General features: G+C 39.6%; 1 protein-coding gene across 1 annotated transcript in view; it reads right to left on the bottom strand.

The window, feature by feature from the left end:
* myo1d (myosin 1D) overlaps positions 1 to 23,411 on the bottom strand; it is a 129,720-nt gene that overhangs the window by 16,273 nt on the left and 90,036 nt on the right. The window contains exon 21 of the mRNA XM_082544966.1: positions 19,311 to 19,465. Coding sequence (XP_082401092.1) covers positions 19,311 to 19,465 — 155 coding nt within the window. The remainder of the gene's footprint in view (positions 1 to 19,310; positions 19,466 to 23,411) is intronic.

Raw genomic sequence — 23,411 nt, 5'->3', positions numbered from 1 at the left:
CTTCCTGCTCTGATTCAGCACAGAACTGCTGCCATTATAGCAGGGATAGCTCAGTAGGTAAAGTGGTCGCCCCATGATCGGAAGGTCGGCGGTTCGAATCCACTTAACGGCTACCCTGAGGTACCCCTGAGCAAGGTACCGTCCCTACACACTGCTCCCCGGGCGCCTGCTTAGTGGGCTGCCCACTGCTTCACTGAGTGAATGGGTCAAATGCAGAGAAAAACAAGTAATTTCCCCATGGGGATCAATAAAGTATCCATCATTATTATTATTATTATTATTATTATTATCCTGCGAATGAGTCTGTGGAAGTCTGAGACATGTGTGATTGGACAATTACGTTTAAAGCTTTGGAAGGAGAAGATCACTGAATCACATTTATATATTAGATTGTATATGAAGGATGGATTTAGCCACCCTCATGGCACCCAGTGGTTTGAGAACCTTTTCCAGTAGTCACTTAGAGATGTTGTGGTGTGATTTTAAAGTTATTTTATGGGTGAAAAAAGCACAACAAAGCTTTTTTTTGTGTCAATATGCACCACAGTTTTATATAATTTAAACTTATGCTGCTCTGATAAAATCATCTGACACCTAGTCTAAGACTAACTTAAGCACCAATACCATTTAGAACAAAAGGACCAAAAATGTGTGTTGACTACTGGTAGGACTGCCACATGACATCCTTATTCCCTGAGGACAGCAGGTGAATGACTGCCATCAATAACATCTACTTGCACAAGCTGTTCACAGATGCCCCAGTTAAACAAAAGGACAGACTTCTCACCTCTACATTTCATTGTTTAAGAGATCAGCGTGAGATGAAAAAGAACCGGAAATGTGCAAAGCAAAAGCCTTGTTCTCCAGGGGGACACTGTCGCTGCTCCACAGATGGTGGAGGCTATGAAACACTGCAGAGTCATTATAGCCACACAGCAGGAGGCTTAAACAAGCCTGTGCAGGAGGTCAGCTCTGTGTCAGATCCTGTCACTCTCTTTGTTCTTCTCTTTATACCGTGAAACCAGCGAGTTAAACCTTACTCACCAATCACCTGTGCCTTTGGCATTTCACTGATCGCATCTCAAGGCTCAGTAGAGTTTACTTTAAACACATTAGGTCAGTCAGTACATTGGTACACACTGACTCAGAGCAGATAACAAACAGAGTCAGCCTCAATTAGCTGCTCATTACCAAAGCGTGACTGCTCACTTGTCAAGTGGTTACGCCTCCACTTGTGTTCATTAAATTCAATCAACGTATCAATCAAAGGTTCATCCATTTCCATATACTGCCACAAGACTCTTCTCTTTGCAGTGGTAGGAAATCTGACATGTGCACAGTAAATCACATTAACAGACACGCTAATTGTCTGAGAAAGACAGGACTCATCGTTAATTCTAGGACAAGAAATGTAACGACGGGTTTAACTCATTTTTCAAATTTAAGTTATTTAAAAGGTAAAAACATAATTTTGGGAGCACAGATGGTCAGATACCAAATCCTCAGAGCAAATAATCAAGAGAAAAATATGCACTGAGCAGGCAACAGAAAAAGTTTGAAAGACTTAATTCAAAGAACATTTTTTCCCCACTTTCTATAAGTTGCAAACTCAATGAATCAGTCCAGCAAAAGTCCTTAAGGATGTGACTATTCCTGAGTGCTCAGCTGGAGTAAACAGTATTGAGAACTTTTAACCAATAGCTTTTCCCCCGTCGTTTAAAAAGCTTATCAAGGTATTTTTAACCAGAATGCGCAAAGTATTAAAAATATTAAAAGGCAAGAAAACCTGAGGCCAGTTTCATTAAGTTAGACACTAACTAGAGGTGGGAGAAACTAAAAAGATCTGTTGTACGAAGCAGTTTAGTCATAAATTCTGAGTTTGAAAGAAGAGAAATGGTAGACTGAGTGACAGCATCTGTTTGCCTTATTAGAAAATATTAGTCTTTTTAAAGAATTCAACAGTTACAAGTATATTTTACTAGCAGAATTCAGCACTCATCTTTTTCCTATGGAGAAAACTACAGTGACAGTAAGAAGTGTTGGAAACTTCGTGCTTCATAAAATTTCAATGCACTGCAAACCTGCATTAGAATTTGTTATTTGACAAGACTCAATACTCTTTACTTTACAGAACAAACAAAGATGGTGTAAATATGTCCTTATTTCTCTGAATCACTCTAACTAATAATAATAATAATATCCATGAGAAACATTAAGACGGGTCTAATGCCTCTATTTTGACATTTTCAGATGAAATCAGTAGTCAAAGTATTTCTGCAGGCAAGCAGCCCCAAGTTTATCAGGGCTGGATATTACATAAACTCGGATAAAAGGCAGAAAAGGCTAGATCAAATTGACAGATATGCTGTGGTACTTTTGATATTAGTGTGAGAAAGCACAGATGGAGGGATAATGAATAAAGTAAGGCAATGAAAATGGGAAGGAAAATATGAAGGCACAAGAGAAGCGTGGTGAGACAGCAAATGATGGGGATTTAAATGGCAATTTGGAAATGAAGACAGGAAAGCAGGGACGGGAACAAGAAGAAGAAAACAAATGAGGCCTCAATCTGAAATGGGAGGAGAGATAATAGAAAGGATAACAGGAGAAAAGAAGAAGAGTCCAAGGGAGGAGGAGGCGGAGGAGAAACTGTGCTGAGGCTAATCATAATTGGCCTGACACTGGGAGATGGTATGGTGCTGTTGCTGGGCGAAACATGTGTGTGTTTGGGGGTGGGGGAGGAGTACGGGGTAAATGTAAAGGTCAATGAAGAAATGAAGTCCGTGAAATATCAAGGCTCTTAATTCATTCCTACTACTTCATCTCAGCCTAACAGCACTTGTTGTGTTGTGCTTTTATCCACATGGAGAGTAAGATACTAGACTACAGTAAGAGCGAACATTATATCCATACATGCAGAGCTCCTGTGGGAATGCAGAGCCAGCTACTTTGCTAGCAAGTGGTCATGTAGCAGAAGAAATATAGTGCATAAAAACAGATGCAAACTGGTGAGTACTGGTCCATAAAAGACAGACTGGATTAACAGCCGTAGTCTACTAATACATTCATCCTTCGACAGCTTCTACAGTTAGAAAGCACCAAAAGAAGAAGTGCAATTAAAGCTTAAACAATTCAGTGCAAATGCATTTATTGCACATTTACTTGATTAATTACATTGTTGCAAAACTGTTTGCATACCAAATATCATCATAATATCCATTATTTTGCATTTTTTCTGTTCTGCTTGCTCAAGACTGTTTATGGACACTAACACGAGAGACTCTGATAAGACATTTATGTTGGAAACTTTGTGTTTTCTTCAGTTTACACTGTGTCTGAAGACAATAAGTGAGCGAGAAAGGAAAAAATAAATTTTTGAAGACATCAGTATGATGCGTGGCCACTCTTTGTTGGACCCCTGTAGTTACACTTGTGCTGAGCCTCTCGTTCAATTTGCAGTCGTCACCTCTTTGTAATCATTTGTTGATCTGCTACATTGAACCACAGGAACTGTGGCATTTGAAGGGTAGTTTAAAAAGGCAAAGTTCAGAGTTGAGATTTGTCAGAGAGCTCAGATATGAATTAAACAGCAACGCTCCATAATGAGAAGCCACAAGGTTTAAAATAATTTACTGAGGGTGCAATTAAACTTCAGAGAATTTCCCATGAAAAACTGATCCTTACGAGTAGCTTGAACTTTCCTAAATCCAGCCACACTTATCTCAGCCCATTAGAGCGCAGCTGAAATGATGCTTAATAAATCTGTCCCAGACTGCTGTATCTGTCAGAAGGTCACTAATTACATCTGTGCAGTTCTGTTCACAAGTAGTACGGCAAACACACGCCGTAAACACTATTCTGTTAACATTCACACAAGGACTCAAAGTCTTATCACTAATTACTGAGTCTCTGAAATTTTAGATGCACTCATGGTGATTTTAATTTTAATCTGCTTGAAGACATATGATCTATTCAGCTCGTCACTGTGGAATTATTGATGCTCGATGCACCAAAACAGCTAAAGCAATCAATGCAAAAGGCTTTTCTTCTGTTAGCTGATAAATACATTAAATGCATCACCACCAGTTCTAGCCATTACCTTGTAAAGTCCCATTTCAAAGTGCTGATTATTATTATTAGTATTATTATGTTGATATTGAAGTAATCATATTAGACTAGACTAGGGTGCTAAGCTATCAGCTAATGCTAGAAAAATGGATCCATACCCGGATGGGTGTGCCACATAGACGCACACACCTGTTAATTAGTATCATATGAATACAATATTCAAACCTCTTACCAAATCTCTCTACATACATCTTCTGTTGGTACAATTAACTAGAAAATCATGTTATTTGTGAGATATACCATAATGATGTTCTAAAAAGGACCAACACCACAAACATGCTCGAGAGGTGAGTTCAGCAGTTCAAAGTATTCGAGGCATAATTACCCACACTTTGTAACTACTTGGATCAGAGGAGTCGCTTGCTTGGAGTAAAGTTTGGTATCCAGGTTGACTGCTCACATATATACATACATATATATGTATATTTGCATTTATGTGAGTCTGTACTCAGCCTCTCTCTCTTTCCTCCAGGTCATTTGGGTTTGGTTGAACTTTCTTTCAGCCATGTGTGGTCTGTCTCTTCATCTCTTTAAGTTGTGACAGATGTTGCACAACATGTGTCAGCAACAACTGGTCAGTCAAAGTCTTAATAACTTTAATAAAACTTCAGTGGGGAAATTCTTTTAAAAAATTCCCCCCAATAAGATTCCTATGTAAAAGGAAATGATCAAAAGCATTTTTGGATCAGGCTGCAAACATGTTTATTTCTGCTGGAAAGGCTTGCATTTTAACATCAGTCGTGGGTACAGACTTACTCTTGGAAGTATCCTCAAGTAGTCATTTAAACATGTGAAAATGCAAAACCAAGTCAGCCTTGAAGGTAGCTGCACTGTGTAATAATACAACATGGTATGGGAAGGTGATTTAAAGTGAAATTTTCTCCACATATGCAGATTCAGTGTGCTATACAAGGCACAAAGTAAAATGAATAATTACCCTTTATATATTGGATTCTATTCTATTTTATTTAATCCAGCGCCTCTTTCGTCCTTGTGCGTTACAGAAAAGGAGCGAAAAATGTGGCGAGACAGACGGTGTTTGGGGCTCTCTGCAGTGGAAAGTAGGTCACGTTGACTTGCACATTCACACACATTTTTTTCATTCATACACTGCACATTTTCACACTTCTAAGTATTATCTCTAATGTATGCTTACCCAGTCGGCACACCTAAACACACAATCCTCACAGTCACAACAACACAAGCACTTGGGCTTGGCTACTCGCCATCCATCACTCCACCCGGCCAGCCTCCTCCCCCAGGCTGCAGCACGGTGCCAATGAGACGAGTAGGACTACCCACTGGCCCACATAACAATGACTCCGAGTGTGTGCGAGTCTCTTTTATGTGTGTGCAGAAATTTGTGAACTTGCAGATTAGAAAATATAAAAGGTTTGAAGTCATATGTTGTCCCATGCATTACTATGGAAGACCATAACTACCATAATCAAACGTAAATGAAGAAATTAATACATGATTTAGTAAAACAAAATATATGCAAACAATATTAAATGATGTAGAGACTAAATTAATATAATATCACACATGTTGGTATATTCCACATGTGATTATTGGAATACCTGACTACGCAGGGAGTGGACTACTGTGAGTCTCCTCAATGAATAAATAAATATAAAGATATGAGGAAAAAAAGAAAACATTTGAAATAAAGAGTACAACTCCCCAGTAGCTTAAATAATGCACAAGAAAAGTAAGAAAATTGAAGAAAATTGTTTATCTCTACATATTTGATATTATTTTCAATGCATACTTGTCATTACAAATGGTTTGATACCTAATTTAAGTATAAATAATTGACTATAATTATTGCCTATAAAAATCTTTATTCACATCTAAGATGCTGTTCAAGAAACACCCTTAGCTATCTAATCAAAGACTAGTCAAGGTCATATTGGTTCAATATAGCATGTATATACCCTATAGCGTGGAAAAATCCACAGAGGATTGAGTATCTAGACAGCTAAAAGCTAATATACCAGCTTGTGCTGATTTTCTATTACACAACATATCCATCTCCTTCTTCTTTGTGTGATTTTTTCTATTATTTACAATTTGTTGTCCTACAGTTTTGTTAGTATGTTTCTTTTCACATTTCTCTGTCTGCAGTATGAGATTTGCTGTTATTATCTGCAGACAGCAGGGTTATTAATGGATCGCATGCGTATCAGACAAACATGGATCCGATGGTTGCTATGGGAACTGCATCCGCAGCGCCCCAGAAAGGGGGGGGGGGGAGAGAGCGAGAGCGGGAGGAGGATGAGGAATGTTAAGTGAAAAACAAGAGGGGGAGGGGGATGAGGAGCAGCAGTGGGGCGGGTGATGGATGGAGAAAGAGGAAATGGAGAAGGAGGGATGGAGCGAAAGAGGAGAAGAGAGAAGCCCACTTCTATCAGTCTGAAATATTTGATTCAGCAGAAAGGGTGACCTTGGAGAGGAAGACAAAAGCAGGTCGGCTTTCTCTCTCATTCTCTCTCTTTGTTTTTCTTATCACTCCTCTCCTCCACCCTCCCCCTCCTTTTATAAAAGATATTAGTGCCATCTTCACATATAACAGAAAAATCACTTTGGCACATTTATTGAACAGCAGTTTTTGTTCTTAAATATTAATTAGTCTCAGCAAACAGACCTGATTCCTATAAAAAGAAAAAACTGCATGAATGGATGGCCTTGATTTATTCAAAGCACCAAATGTGTTAGCACGTTGTCCCATTTACTGCACACATAATGTTCTCCCAGCTTTTAGATAACAATCCTGAAAAGCCTAATGCTGTGTTTTAGTTATTTGGATGAAGTTTAGCAAAAATTCCAGGTAGGAATGTGCGAGTCTGTTGGGTGCCAAATAAAGCTGGTGGCATCTCAGAGATATGTGGCTTACTGTGACATATCAGGTCATGTTAAAAGCATATACAATAGTACAATAATACAGCTGGTCTTGTCACCCTTGTTCAGGATCCGTTGGGGGTCACATTAAATGCACTGGATAGCCTCAAGTACCATTTTTCTACAGGCAGGTTTAACATTGAGCTGGCATATATTACAACCCAGCTTTTCCTATCAAATCTAATTTTAGCAGCTGTTGGTACCTAAACCAAACCAAGTCGTGGGTGAAAGCTCGAGTCGATACAAAACTTACCAGTGAAAGTTAAACTAACAAGAAAACACAAAGATCTTAAACAGGAACATGAACTCTGGTTTCCAGAGTGGGACACCTGTCTGTGACTTAAGTCACTGCCAACCCTGTGGCTTCCTCACACAGACTCAGGAGACGCCAAAGAACGCCTTGCGTGCACCCACTGTGGCACTAGTGACGTTGAACAGTAGTACTTGATGCCCTGGGATGAGATTCGATCTAATAACCTGACCTTAAAGACAAAATGACAGTCATTTTGTTGTGTTTCCCCTATCAGTTACAACCTCTGATGGACCTTTGGTGGATTGTATAGTCAACTTTCAGTGACACAGCAACTCTTGGTCTCATGTTACCTTGAAAAACAGATTCCAGTAAGCATACAGGTCTTAACTTAAGTAAAATGAGAGCACTGCTGCTGCTGCAGACACTGACTGGACTTGATTTAAAGGCCATAACATAAGAGATTCATGCCTACTATTTTTGCTTTGCCAACAAAGGCTGATGTCTATACAATTTATGTTTTAAGTATTTTTATTTCCACATGTACGTAACCATGTTCAAATATCCACTGTGGAATAATAAAATATGAAAAAGGGTCTCAAAGGATGAACGCAGCTCTAACCATTGGAGACTCACATTAAAACCCTGCCAGTCCTTGAAAAAGCTCAATACACCCATACAAAGAAAGACTACTGTCATAATAGAGAAGGACAGGCTTTACACGTCTATGACTAAAATAACGATCTTACTCAAACACAAACAGAAAGGAAATTAAGGAACAGTGACGCCAGCATGTCTGACGACATCATCTTACTACTGGAGACTAATGTGATCCCTGATACGCAACCTAAACCAAGAACACACAAATCAGTCAGACTTTATTCAGATAAATACAACTTTTCCATAACCAACTTCCTCTAAATTTTCTCCTTCCTTTTCTGTTATCTCTAATTTGATCCATTTCTTGCATTGCTTGCAGTCTCTCCCTCACCTCCCTTGCTGTTCTCTCCCTGTTCCTAACACTCTTACTAATACTGTGTTTATTTCCCCCCCTCTGTTCTTAAACCCTGCAAGCATTCTGATTTAACACCCCTCTGGGGTGTCAGAAGCAGACAGGGGGAGGCTAAATGTTGAAGTCTTTAGGAAAGGAGGCAGGAAGCAGAAAGAGAATCTGACCACATAACTCTGATCAATGAAGCGTTGTGTACTGCACACTACTGCTGACTCATACTGTCAGACAGGATGGAGGGAGAAGAGGATGAATAATATAAGCAAGTGGGAGTGAGACAGAAGGACAAAGGGTGGGGTAGAGGTTACAGGAGAGTAAGAGAAACAAATGATATAACCAAGACGTATCTGTCACAAAGGCAAACCTGAACAGTTTATAGGGACAGAACAAGGGAGGGAAGGAGAAAGTAAGCTAGGATGCTCTTATGTAGGAGGTAAGCTTTTGGTAAAAACATTCACAGTTGTAACAAAATCAGTACATACATAAAAATACTGCTTTAACTCCACTAGTCTTCAAACTGAGAGGACCTCAGACTTCTAGTAGGATGAGTGCAGGGGAATGAGTTATGGCTGGTTTGAGCAAGAGCCACAAAAACCTGCAAATTATTTTGATTTTTCTTTTGATTTCTACAGTCGGTGACCAGAGCGAGTGTACTCTACAACATCTGGACAAAGTCTTAGTTTTGAGTAGGGATGGGTATCGAAAACCGGTTCTTGTTGAGAACCGGTTCCCACTGTTTCAATTCCTTGGAATTGTTTGCCATTTTTGCAAACGATTCCCTTATCGATTCCAGTCGCCCCGAATGACGTCACCACGTTGCGGAGGGTCATTTACCTGGCAGGAAACACGGCGCCTCAAAACTTTGGTTATACTTTACGAGAACGGATGACAACAGGGCAACTTGCAATACTTGCTAAGTAGATATTTCATTTAAGGGAGGAAACACTACGAATATGCAAAAGCATTTGCTCACAAAACACGCGATGACCTTAAATGAATGTCGTGTTTTTAATTCCGATCCGGACTCGTGAATCTCAACCCAGCAGCAGCGGTAACGTTTGCACGTCCTCTCCCATTAATGCGGCAGGTAAATAATCAACTAACAGTGCATATTATGTTAGCGCGATCTGCCTTATTACAAAACCTGCCATTACTGTGCGTTTAGGTGACCATGATGAGAGAGACAGAGTCTGGCTCAGATGCTGGCAGTTCTCGCTGCAGTCTACCGGTAGCGTCTCCTTTCAGGTCAGGATAGACGAATGTCACCGAGCAGTGACTAAGTTTGTGCTAAAAGGCTTGGACCCATTTGCCACAGCAGATGCCCCGATTTTCGGTAAGTGAATGTGTTTAATTGTAGGCAGGGACATTACTGGATATTCTTGTGTAATTGTTACAGAATAATTTATGTTATACTTTGTTATTGCTACAGAAGAATATTTATTTTATTATTTTACATTTACAATTTTTTTCCTGGGGACCCTGTGACACCCCATTGAGGAGCCATAGGCTGTGGATCTCTTAAGATCTCACTGCTGCGTTTGTAAGGCCATGTTACTTCTAAATTTCTATGTTGTTCAAAGAGAAGATATAAAACAAAGTTCTAAGCTAATCGACCTTAGTGTTCTCCTTTTATAAAAAGAATCGATAAGAGAATCGATAAAGAATCGAATCGTTAAACAGAATCGAAAATGGAATCGAAATCGTGAAAATCTTATCAATACCCATCCCTAGTTTTGAGTGAAATATTTTCAAATTAAAAATCACTTTAAATTAAATAACTAGCACAAAATAATAAATATAAATGTGAAGCACGCTGTGATGCTCAGTTAATTTCATCTGTCAGACGTCATGTTATACTCACCAAACTGCTGCTTTATTTTCTTTTACCAGAACAACTTTTACATTTTCCAGTTAACTGAAATGATTTCTTCTCTGTCTTGTTTTTTTCCATTTGTCATTATAACAAACAATGACTCAGCATCATTTCCTGACTGTTTGTCTTGCACTACTCTGTCCTTTATTTTTTGATTTATTTCTGTAAAATGTCTCAATTATCAGATGGACTGTCGAGGAAGGTAGATGTTCTCCTCTGATTTAATTTAACCAACTTTGATGATACCAAAACTTTTTATTAAGATGCAGTATTATGATTTCAGACACTGAAAACATCAGCTACTACTTTGGTTTGTACCTAAATATCATTGAAAGCTAACAAGCTAAACTACACGGGTGCACAACAAAATCTGTGTTAATTTAACACCAAATACTTTAATTATCATATAAAAAGTCCTGTTTTAATCGGTCTATAAAAAGAAGGCAAATATTGAAAAAAAAAAAAACTTTTTCCAGGTGAAATAAATGCTTTTCAGCCTGATTTTTCTCATTAAAAGAAGGAAGAGCAAGTGCAAATGGAATCTGCACTGTTAACTATCCAAACACTTTAACATTAAACTGCAAATAAACTTGTCTTAGCGTTTTTGTGACCGCTGCAGTTGGTATAAATTGTTGTATAATTTATCCATTTAAATTCTACTTAGGCTTATACTTAGGAATATATCTGCCTTGCTACCACGGGCAGATGTAGCCACTAGCTGTTTGCTTCACCTCTGCTAATTTAAGTAGCTAAACTGGACCTCTTAACCATGTTTATGTCTTGTTCATACTGACAAAGTAATACGGTCTGCTGTGTGGATAATGGCACTAACAATACATACAGCCTGTCCAAGAAGCCTTTGCTCAAGTTTTGGTTGCTGAAATTCTAATATTTCATTTGTACATTTGTACAATAAATAGTAGGCTGTCTGTGTGATGCGATACAACTGTTCAGGCTGAGAAAGTACCATGTTATCCAAGCTACAACCTGATCACTTCAGGCTAAAAAGCTAAAGCTAAAGCCTAAACCCCTAAATTTCAGCCTCAAAACAACAGTCAACATCAAGGTGACTATGCCCAATGTTTATTTACAGTCTGTAGTTTTTATGTAATCAATATATAATAAGTTAATAGTCAATACAGAGGTTTGTTAAACAAAACAAACAAACTGTTTTATTACTAGGATGTAATCGGTTATTGTATTGGCACTACATTCAGTCCCGATGTTCTTCTCCTTGACTAATTGACGAATTTTTTAATAACAAAACCATTAATCTCTTGTTGCAGCCAAATTCACACAGAGGACAGCAGGCAAGGATGCTATCAATGTCCTTAACCCCCCACACATCCACACACAATCCATCCACTGCACAGGCTTTTTCATTAGTCACTGTGGACATTGTAGCAACAGCTTGACTTCCCAGAGTCTTTATCTAAGAAACCAATTCCAGCTGCTTACACATCGCAGCAACTACAACGGCAGAAAACAGCAGAGATTATGTGAACCAAGGATTTAAAAGAATCAGCGGTGAGTTAGGAGGGGAAGACGTGCCAAGAAGTTTCTAATAATACATTCAGAACAACATCAACATGGCGTAAAACCCACCGAGTACCACTTTCAAATGTCAAAAAATAAAAAATAAAAAATCCCAACCCTTTTTTTTTTTTTGGCATATATATATTGAATTTTATTTATCTACCACCTGGAGCTTATCACCTATGAGAATTGAAGACGAGGATGAATAATTCATTACAAAGTTATTTTTACATTTTGTCTCTCAGTGAGGAAAAGTGCGAGTCAACATGGAAGCCTGAGATGTGGCACTGAGTGAGATATAAACTGCAACACATTTAAACAGAATACAGCACGAAGTAAATCTCATATTTATTATCAAGTCATGGTTTATTGTGCACATTTTAAAAGTGTGCAAGTCTCTTGTTCATGATGATGAGTTAACAAAGACCTCACCCTGTTAGGAGAAATGGTGTTCTTTAACATGGCCTGCAATTCATGGTGGGTCTGATATTGGAAGACAAAGCCAAAAAACAAGGGTTAGGGGGACATTTGTCTTCAAAGAAAAAGTTGTGCTTTACCAGTGCTGCTGGCACATTTCAAAACTGGTTTTTGTCAGTTTCAGTAAAGCTCAGCAAGCAGCCTGTGAGTGTTTCCAGCAGATTTGCTGTCTTTTGTGCAATCTACTGATGACCTCGCCAACCTGCTAGCAACTAAAGCAATCATAAGGAGGCTTGGAGGTCCTCATACCTCTTTACAACCACTAGCAGCTCCCACCAACCACTCATCAACTAATCATGGAATACATATTTATTTCCAGTGACTGGTGGTTACCAGATGGTTGCTGATTGGTCTTTAAACTTGTGTGACTGAGGTCTTAAGCAACATAGTGAGAAAACGAGAATTACTGCCATACCTCTGCCATCTTTTTCTCTGTGCTGGTTAATGCTTTACCTTATACTTCACATATTTATTCTTAGACTCTAGTAGAGAAGCTTTGCATGAATCACAGTTCAAAATAATCCCTTCTCATCTTATACTGCTCCTTGGGGCAGTAGGTTTTTAGCTTACACAGATTATTTGTAGACACTATGACCTCATAATTTGAAACTTCTACCGTGTTTAATATAAACACTGACACAATATATAAGATAAAAAATAAGGACAAGCAAAATAAGTCCTCTTCAAAGACATTTTAGGGTAAAAAGACACTTGCAAACATTCAGCTGTTTCTTGTGGTGGCAGATAATCTTTACCTTTGGCATTTATTGCCAGCGGCAGAGCATTTCTGATATGCGTCTATTGACACCACACTGCAGACTGGTCCTAATGAAACCATAGTTTCTCTTTGCATTATTGATAGCTGGTCCTTTGATATATTCTTCGTGGGGTGAACAAGAAATAAGACTTCACAAACTAATGTACTGTGTTATGGTATATACAGTTTATGATATAGACCTGATTCCACCCTGTTACTATTAGAGGATGTATAGTAATCAGTGAGAGAGGCTGGAACATATATATGAGGTCTTTTGGGTTCTTTGACTCTGTCCTTGATTTTAATGTGTGACAGATGCAGCGTGTCTACTCCTATCCTAGCAGAGGATTTGTGGGTGTGCTGCAATCACTGCTGCATGGTGCGCATGTCAACACACACACACAGGAGCACACACGCACACAAGGGAAAGACAGAGAAAAAAGGGGGTGGCTCTGTCTTGTCTAAATATAGGCCTCAACAGCAGCACAGCCTTAAATATTTCATTGCCTCTTCTCCAGAAATGAAGAGGGGGGGAGCCAGAGGAGGAAAAAGGAAAGATTGAGAAAGAGTCAGAGAGAGAGAGATGAGCAAGTGGAGGGGGGGCCTAAGGGGTTCAGGAGAGACTGAGATCAGGACAATAGGGATAGTCAAAAATAGGAAGAAGAAAGAAGAGCAAAAAAGGATACGCAGAGGAAGAAAGAAAGAAGAAAGGCTGGAGGCAAGAGAATCTAATCCCTCCTCCTCCTTTTTATGCAAAATAAGACTGAAATATTTTGGAATTTCTTCAGACAAGTGGTGCATCACGGCCGATAAGAGGAAGAGGGTTATCTTCTTATGTATGCGGAGTCGAAATCTCTGAATCACTCCAGCTTGAAGGAACTTGGTATTGATAAGTTTGTGCTTGACATTATGAAAAATACTTTCATTTCTCAGCAAAATAAATAAATAAATAAATAATAACAGAAAATATCAAACAGATTAATGTCAAGCAGATTTGCAAACTGTCAAAAAGAAATGGCACCACACGGAAACTCAAGTATCCGACTACAGCCATGACAGAAGAGGATTTATTCCCTTTGGTGGTGTCATTCTGTTTTGGCCTCGATGTCACTTTGAGGAGGATAAAGTGTTGCTTTGTTGCTGATTTAAGCTGCCCTTCTTCCAGTATGCTGTTATGGACACTGTGCAGCATGCTGAAGGAGAGATAAAGGTTAAAGCCGCATCTACAGGGAGCTGCAGCAGCAGGACACTGGATGCAGAAGATCCTACAGTACACAAGCATGAGCGCAATCGCATGTACACTGCTTCACGGGAAATCCTCCACAAACACAACACACAAATCTACTAAGAACAAAGGCACAATCACGAACACGTACACATTATTTGCACATGCTGGTGTTCCCTTTGTTCTGTCACTGTTTCACAATGATGGATGAGCCTGAATGTGAAGCACATACAGGGTCATTACGCGAGGCCCACTGGAGGTTCTTAACAGCCCGACACCTACGGGGAAATGGGCTCCACAATGGAACAAGGTAACACCATCAAACGGCAATGATGAAGGACGCACACACAGGCAACGCTGCAAACACATTAAACACCAAGATGAGCAGATGCAGGCACATCTGTCTGCAAGCAATACTATATGCACCGCCCTGTCTCTCTCTTACAACCACAGACACAATGAGACACAAACATGAACAGAGAACTCAATGCATGTAGCAGACTATACTGTAGACGGGTCAGGAATAATAATAATCAGTGTCAGTGACTTAAAAACACGCCTTATCAAAACATTAATGTATGGGTATATCAAATTAACGAAAAGGTCAGCTATCAACAAACTACATTGTGTCACTGGTTTGATCTTAAGCAGTCATTTAGCAGCTTACTGAGTTTATTTTAAGACTGAGTCATTTATTTTAGATTTGCATAGCTTAGACATTGACATCATCTTCTACCATGAAAACGCAAAGTTCAACTCATGTGAAAATACTAAACACACTGCCAAGCAACTAAAAAACAAAAAATTAAAAAAAAAACCACTGTAATAGTTCACTCGACCCTCTTTAGTGCTGATGATGGCACACATACATTGTTTCAATAAGCTTATGCCAAGCTCATGTCACCATATTGATTTCCATCCAGAGTTGGATTCATTTTTCACTGAGATCTTGTATCGATGTTGGGAAAGTCAAACCGCTGCATAAAGCGGCACACATCCCACCGACGCTGATTGAAGTTGAGGTTTGCGGCGAGCGTCAAGATTATTTCTCACACTCAACACGCTTTCACTGAATCCTGGAATATTTCCATGTCGTTTCCAGCTCATTACGTATATTCGGGTAGTCTGCTGACCACAGTTTTGGGGACACAACATTGCTGAATCTTGTTGTGTCCCAACTGAATCTTGAGCAGATCAGATCAGCACCCACACTAGACACGATGGGTGCATCACTTCATGTGGTCTAAGGAGCTTGGAAAGAAAAGCGTCTGGACTTCTTTAAGTTTCTTTGAAGACGTTTCACCTCTTATCCGAGAAGCTTCATCAATTCTAAGAGCAACTGGTGGAGAGTCACAGATTTTAAGCCCTATGCGGGTGTCCCCAAGAGAGTAATGGACCCCCTATGGATCCTCTACCTAGTCACACGAGCCAAGGTGTGAAAACGGGTGTGGGTCACAATCAGCCAAGGTTTCAGGTGAACCAACTGTGAAGCCTAGCCCCACCTTACCATCCGATTTAAAGAAGTCCAGATCCTTTTCTTTCCAAAATCCTTAAACTACGATGACGTGGATGACTGATAAACTTCATGTACCTCTTTTCTGCACCACTGTGGAATAATTGAAATCTAGACTCAGACCACATGACCTTTAGCCAGTGCTTCAGTGTCCAATCTTTGTGCGCACTAGCAAACACAAGAAGAAGAAAAAAAGCTTCTGTTTTCTAGGTAAATAGAAGGAGCACTGGGAAGCAAAGCATACAGCAGACAGAGAGGTTGCAAAGGCAGAGGAAAAAGCTTATAGGGAGTTGTAGAAGCCGGGTTAAGACAGTATGTATTGTAGTATGAGACGAGCATCAGGGGTGATGTGTAACATCACAAGATGATAGTGAGACCCGCTATGATGTATGGTTTGGAAACTATAGTACTGACAAAAAGACAGGAGGTGGAGCTGGAGGTGGCAGAGGTGAAGAGGCTAAGAGTTTTGTTCAGACCAGAATGGACAAGATTATTAATGAGTATAGCAGAGGGACAGCTCAGGTTGAGCAGTTTAGAGACAAAGTTAGAGGGGCAAGGCTGGTGGCTGAGGTTTGGACATGTACAGAGGAGGAATAGTGACTAGACTGGACAAAGGATGTTGGAGATGGAGCTGCCAGGCAGGAGGAAAAGAGGAAGATAACAGAGAAGGATAGATGAAGTGAAAGAGGACATGCAGAGGGCTGGTCTGACAGAAGAGGTTGCTAGGGTAGGAAGAGATGGAGGCAGATGATCCATTGTGGTAACCCCTAAAGGGAGAAGCCAAAAGAAGCAAAAGAAGATATAGAAGAAGAGGCCGTTTTAGCAATCTCCTTAGTGGTTTTCTTTGCTTGATGCATCTTTTATCTGAATGCTGCAGCCAAGTCCCTGGGCAGCTGGTTTTGTCCGTTTAAAAAATAATCCCATATAGATGACTTTGTAATCTTTTCCATAACCAGCGAGTGTGTGCTGCTTGGATGAAAGAGGACTGTTCACACACCTCCCCTCAATAAATACACCAGTTGTTGGACTGACGACTGGATGTGGATAAAATGTTTTATTTATATTTGAAGACATGATGAAATTTTCCCTAACTTCAATACGTAATACTGCAGGTGGAGCACAAAACAGCAATTATAGAAGAACTGCACGTTTAGACACACTCTGACTGTTTTTGTCCATTTTCTGATCCACACCACGTTTCACACAGCGAAGTTAAACTTTTTTATGCTGTCAATAAAAGATGGACCGATCACCTGCATGTCTGATGTCCACAGCTGTAGACTTTGGTGACACTATTGAGCTGAAAAAACAAATAAAAATCTATGATTACCAGTCAACTGAATTTAAATACACAATTTTTCCCAACTCCCACAACCCTGAACTGAATAAGCAGAAGAAGATGGATACATGGAATTTCTCCACTATATTTGTTTTAAGTTTAGAAGGTAAAAAAAAAAAAAAACTTTCTTTCTGGTGACACAAATTGAAAAGATTGAATAATAAAGATGCCCAGACTTAACTGGATGCCTGCTTCTAAAACAAGCTACAGTATATTTCTCACTGTGAAGAACAGATGGGAAATCGTTTTGTGTAACTTTATCAAAAAATTGTAACAAATAAATATAGATTTACTGAACTAAAGAAATTTTTATAACCTCATTCGGCTGCTCGATTATTTGCAAGGGGTCCCCACAGTGGATAGATCCACATATTTAATTTGGCCCAGATTTTATCTACAGTACACAATATCTTCAAAAGCTTTAGATTTTTAGTTTGAAAGGGCCTGAAGATCTCTGATGCCTGAGATCTTTCGGCCCTCAGGTGGCACTGCATTAAAAATATGCATGAGTATTCAAAGAAAAACCACTGCGTGGGCTCAGGAACACTTCCAGAACTCACAGTTCAGAGAATCAACCAAAAATGCAGGTTAAAGCTGTATTAAAGAAGTAGAAGCAATAAGTGAACACGATCCAAAAACACATCTTCTCTGGGCCAAAAGTCTTTTTCAAAAACATGGACATGCAACCTTTGGATTAAAGAGGAGCAGGTTTCTATCAAAGTTTACTAAAAAGCCAACATGTCTGATGGTATGGGGGTACATTATCTACAGGTTTTAAAGGAACGTGTGCTCCCATCCTGACGATGACTTGTTCAGGAAAGGCTTTGCATATTTAAGCAAAGCCTGCATTTAAGCAAACTACATACTGCATCTATTACAGCAGCATGGCTTCACAGTAGAAGAGTGTGGGTGCTTAACTGCCCTGTCTGCAGTCCACAATCCTCTCCAAAAATCCTTCAGCTGGTCCCCTCAGTTCCCAGATGTTTACAGGTTGTTATTAAAGAAGAGAAGATACTACAGTGATAAACTCGGTCCTCTCCCACGCTGCTGTCATCAAATTTGAAATGAGTCAATATTTTTCTTCATTTTAAACATTTGATATGTTTTCTATGTCCTCTGATGTGAATAAAAGTTGATTTATTAGATGAGCATTCTATTTTTATTTCCATTTTAAAGAACCCAACTTTTTCAGAACAGGGTTTGCATTTGCACAGTAGTTTCATTTCACATTAGTGTGTCGATCTTTACTGCGTTTGTCTTTTCCCTGCTCCCAGTCTCACTGTGAATGAACATCCTTGCATACAAGAGACAGGTGAAGCGAAATAACATTGAAATGGCGACATAAATCTAAAATAGCGTAGTTCTTCCTCAGTAATGTCAGCTCACTGGATCAGAGATTGCAGTTAAGTTAAAAAACTGAAGATTTACAAAAAAAGTGAAATATCTCATAACTGATAAGATTCCTCCATGTTACGTACGTTACATCTTTCCCTCAGCAATGCAATGATGCTGACGCGTGGCGTAGTGAACAGAGACCAACCGAGAATTAAACTGAACAGACTGGACAGCTGTCAGCAAGAACCAATCCAGCTTTTTAATCAGGATTAGCCTGATGTCCTATCAAAACATCTGATTGGCGCATCCATACTGACTTTTGTTCATTTCACATTTTTGACCTAAAGCGGACACAAAACCACGTAGAAACGAAACAATAGCTTTAGAAAGAATTAACAAACATTTTATCCCAATTATCCATCTGCCTTTCTCAGCTGAACAGGAAAACAACAAATGATGTACGAATTAATATCCTGTCCTGAAGCGTGCTCTAAGTCCTTATTAAGTGAACATTAGGGTTTAAGTGGGGACAGCTGCTGCTGCGTCGTCTAACTGCCTCATAATCCTGCAACCACAGGTCACATCAGCCAGTACCACACATATGAGCCAGTGTGACTGGATTTGACATAATGTTCTAGAAATTCAATTGAGCCAATTTTATTATTTTCTCAATTTAGGAAGCACGTTGCTCCTGCAGCTATGCGGGAAATTACCTCAAATGAGAGCCGCACAAGGTTTAAGTGGGGACAATATGCTGATTATTAACTGGAAGCAGTTTTCTCTACACAGTAAATAGAAGAAATGAGCTACCTTCACCTCGTGTCACCCACAAGTCTTTAAATCAGAACAGCTAACATTTTTCGGGACATTTTAACATATCATATTTAGGCACATAAACAGGTGACTCTGCTTTCACCAGTGCCTGTTGCCCTTCCTCTGACTACTACTTGTTTCCCTCACTGCTTACCTCTTGAAATGGCTAAGCAGGGTGCCAACTAGCTCCCCGATGCGGCTCTCATTGGCAGGCACCATACCCTGCAGGCACACCACGAGATCCCTGCTGTCCTTGGTGTGGAACACAACCAGCTGGTCCTTCCCGGGGGACACACTCAGCCCTGTCACCTGAGATACACAAATAGAGAGAGAAAGGACACACGCAGTTAAACACAGATAAACATGTACATAAAACAGACAGAGAAATACACAAACAAACACTCTGCACTGTTACAGTGTTACAGTTGTGAAAATCAGTGGAGTAATTTGGTTTCACCACAGCTTGCTTCACCAAGAAGTAAAGTGAAGAGAGCTGAAGGATTTGGACTGGTCAGTACAATAATTACTTACACTCACCTGCCACTTTACTAGGTACACCTGTTTAATGGCTCATAACACATTAATGTAGTCAGCCAATCACACAGCAGCAGCTGAACGTGTTTAGGCATTTCAGGATGACCTGTTGAAGTTCAAAGTGATCATCAGAATGGAAAGAAAGGTGTTTTATCATGATCGTTGATGCCAGATGGGCAGGGATTTTCCCACACAACCATCTCCAGGGTTTACAGAGAAAATGTCCTACTGATGCCAGAAAAAAATGGCTGGACTGCTTTGAGCTGACAGAAAGGCAGAACGAAAGGTCTCAATTTCTGCCTCATTTTGTGTAAGAAACTGAAAATATCTTCCCTTTTATCAACAGTTCAGGCTGGTGGTGGAGGTGTAATGGTGTGGGGGATATTTCCTCGGCACATTTTGTGCCCCTTAGCATTAATTAAACGCCACAGTCTGAGTATTGTTAACGACCATATCTATTGTGTTATGACCACTGTGTACCCATCCTTTGATGTAGGGCTGCCACGATTAGTCGACTAGTCACGATTACATCGATTATCAAAATCGTCGACGACTAATTTAATAGTCGACGCGTCGTTTGAAGCTTTGTAAGATCCCCAAAGACGCAGGAATAAGTAGCAGGATTTAAGAGTGTAATAACGGACTGAAACAGAAGATGGCAGCACTGCATGTACAAGGATGCCAGCTGCCGTTAAACCCTGAAGAAGAAGAAGCTGTGTCCCAGAATTCATAGCGCGGCCCTGCTCAGTTTCCAACAATGGCGGCAGCTAGTTAGTTTTAATATTACTCTTATTATTCTTTCTGGGTCACAAAATAAACGTTTAACATATTTTCAGGCGAGAATGTAGCTGTGTAAACCTCAAATATCTGCTCAGTTTATCAAGACACCACATATTTTCAAAAGCGCTCCGACGTTTTCGGAGACGTCTGTTACCCACCAGCTCGATAGCTAAGCGGGGTTTAAGGCTCGCTAGAGCCCGTGAGAACACCGGACTCCCGGCAAATCGTTTTCAAACCCACCGCCGTCTTTCGCTACTCAGGTTAAACATGATATATAAGTCACTTAGATAACTTAAAAATGTTATTGTTTGGCTGTTATATTTTAGATAGCAAGGTGCAGACGGCTGAGTTTATTAAACTTCACCAAAACAATCTGCAAATTTCATTAAAATTTAATAAACTATCATCTTGCCTTTATTTTTAGTTAGCACATACCTTAAACACTTAAAGCTGTATGCTAATGATAGTTATATAAGAGCAGATGCTGCGGGTGCAATAAGCTGTACATTTTATGTCCAATGGATGCTTGAAATGATTAGTCGACTAATCGCAAAAATAATCAGTGACTAGTCGACTATCAAAATAATTGTTTGTTGCAGCCCTACTTTGATGGCCGCTTCCATCCATGATCTAAAACTGGTTTCTTGAACAGCAAGTTTAACCCACTCAAATCTGCCCATCAGTCACCAGATCTCAGTCCCAGAGAGTGTTTGAATGGGAGATTCGCATGGTGGATGTTTCGCCAACAAATCTGCAGAAACTGTGTGATGCCATCATATCAATATGAAGCAAACTGTCTGAGGAAGAGGCCAGTATATGTTAATGATCTTCTTCCGTTAGTCTTGTCTTTTTCCAATATGCACGTCTTTATCCTGTTAATTTCAACAGTGGGACAAGGCTGGGCATGTACTTTTATTCTTTAAACATTGTGTTTTCTTCATTTCAAAGGAAACTATTAGCCGCTCGATCTTCTAGCAGAAATTGTGTAGGCTAAACATACTTTCCCCCCTTACTTTTCATTTATGATAGGATTGTACAAAATATTGCTGCTTGTTCCTGTTTTTATGTGTCCCCGAAAAGGATGCATATACAGGGTATATGGTATATGGAAGAAAAGAAAAGAAATACTCTGTTTGAATCATGAAAAACCCCTTTTTGAATTTTCTCAGAATAAATAAGAAAAGATCATTACTATTACACTAAGGCAAATTGGTGATTTATCGACAAGATGTGATGAATTACTCGGACAAATATCAGTCAGTATCCGTCTCTGGTGTCAACTGGTGTACGGGATTTCTTCTGGTGGAGAACGTCATCAGCATCTAGAGTAATGCTTTATAGATTAGCCTCCCAAAGGGCCAGTCTAATTTTTCCAATTAGAGCCCCCCGAACTAAAGCAGCTGGGTTAAAAGGAGACTGTTTTTCAGCTGGATTGTCTGCTTCACAGGTCTACAAAGCTGCAGGAAGAATCCAATATATTTACAGACAAACACTTTTCAGGAGAAAAAAGAAGACCTGAGCTTCATTTCTCATTAACTTCCCATTACTTTTCCCTTTATCCTATATCCACCCTCTATTTAGCCTCGCTTTCCTTTGTCTCCTTTGTCATCTCCCCTAGGTTTTAGCCATTTTTCTTTGTCTTTCCAAGTTGAACTGAAGGCAGTGAATGTTGAGGAAATAGCCAGAGGGCAGCCAGTCAGCTACACTAATAACCATCACCAGAGAGCAATGCCGAGACAAACTCCCCATCACAGGCAGACAAGCAGAGACAGGTTTTGACCGGCGGCAAATCAACCAGCTAGCTTATTTAGCCTCAACATGATGCCCGTGATTTCAGAAACAAACACTTCACGTAATCACCGTGAATTAAAGCCTAAAGCCATGCCTCTCTGTATAGCAATCCACCCACAGTTAATTACAAAGAGCCGATTACATTTACATTTATATTAAAGGCTTAATTGATTGGAACGACAGTCGGTGTTCTAATGAGTTGGGTAATGATACATTCAGATTCGCTTCCTTGTCTCATTTTTTTCTCTGTCTTGATTCCCCCAAATCAGTTTAACCAGAATATGGAATCTGTTAGAGCCATTCATCTGCCCCGCCACCTGCTCAATGACTCGTCTGTCATCCCGTTACATATTTAACAAAACTTGGAGATGTGGACATATTTTAGTCCTGCCCTCCAATTTGGGCGCTACACGCTCTGGATCTGCATTGACGATTACACTGTAGGATTTTCAGTGCAGTTGTTATGTAGACTACACGACTGTACAACTTTTGAGCCTTTTTAAAGATGTGATGAATCCCAGTTATTTCATAATATTTCATGTTCTCCTCTTTGTTGTCTTGTTTGTTAATAATAACCGATTATCTTTAGGATATGGAATATTGCAAGAAATGTGAAACTGTGAGTGGAACCTTCACTCTTACACTTCATGTTATAGATGTTTCAATAGTTAATCAATTAAAAGTAAATATGAACACCTTCCTAGATTTATTATCTTCCAAAAATTTTCTGAAAACTTGAGATATATATATAGATATATATAGATATAGATATATAGATATAGATATATATAGATATAGATAGAGCTGGGCGATAGAACGATAACGATATGTATCGCGATATAACTTTTACTCGATAGAGAAATTAAGCTATCGCGATAGACCTCGCCGCTCTTGTCCTCTTAAAATAAAATATAAAAAAAAAAAAAAAAAAAAAAAGGTCAGCCAATCCAAACTAAGTAGCGCAGAGCCGAACCAATCACAGCCGCAGCGTCACGTCGCGTGACTTGTTACGTACAGCACAAGTGCCAAGCCGCACGTGTGTTTGTTTGGGAAGCAGCCAGCGGGTAATGGAGGAAATGAGTGTGCCGACTAGAAAAATCAACCGAGCGTGACCAAAGAGAAAACAGATGACGGTTCCAACGCCGGAGAG

The sequence above is a fragment of the Aulonocara stuartgranti genome (assembly GCF_965226115.1).
Source record: "Aulonocara stuartgranti genome assembly, chromosome: 8".
Lineage (NCBI taxonomy): Eukaryota > Metazoa > Chordata > Actinopteri > Cichliformes > Cichlidae > Aulonocara > Aulonocara stuartgranti.
The sequence above is the reverse complement of the archived record's forward strand: the minus strand, read 5'-3'. Positions and strand labels throughout refer to the sequence as shown.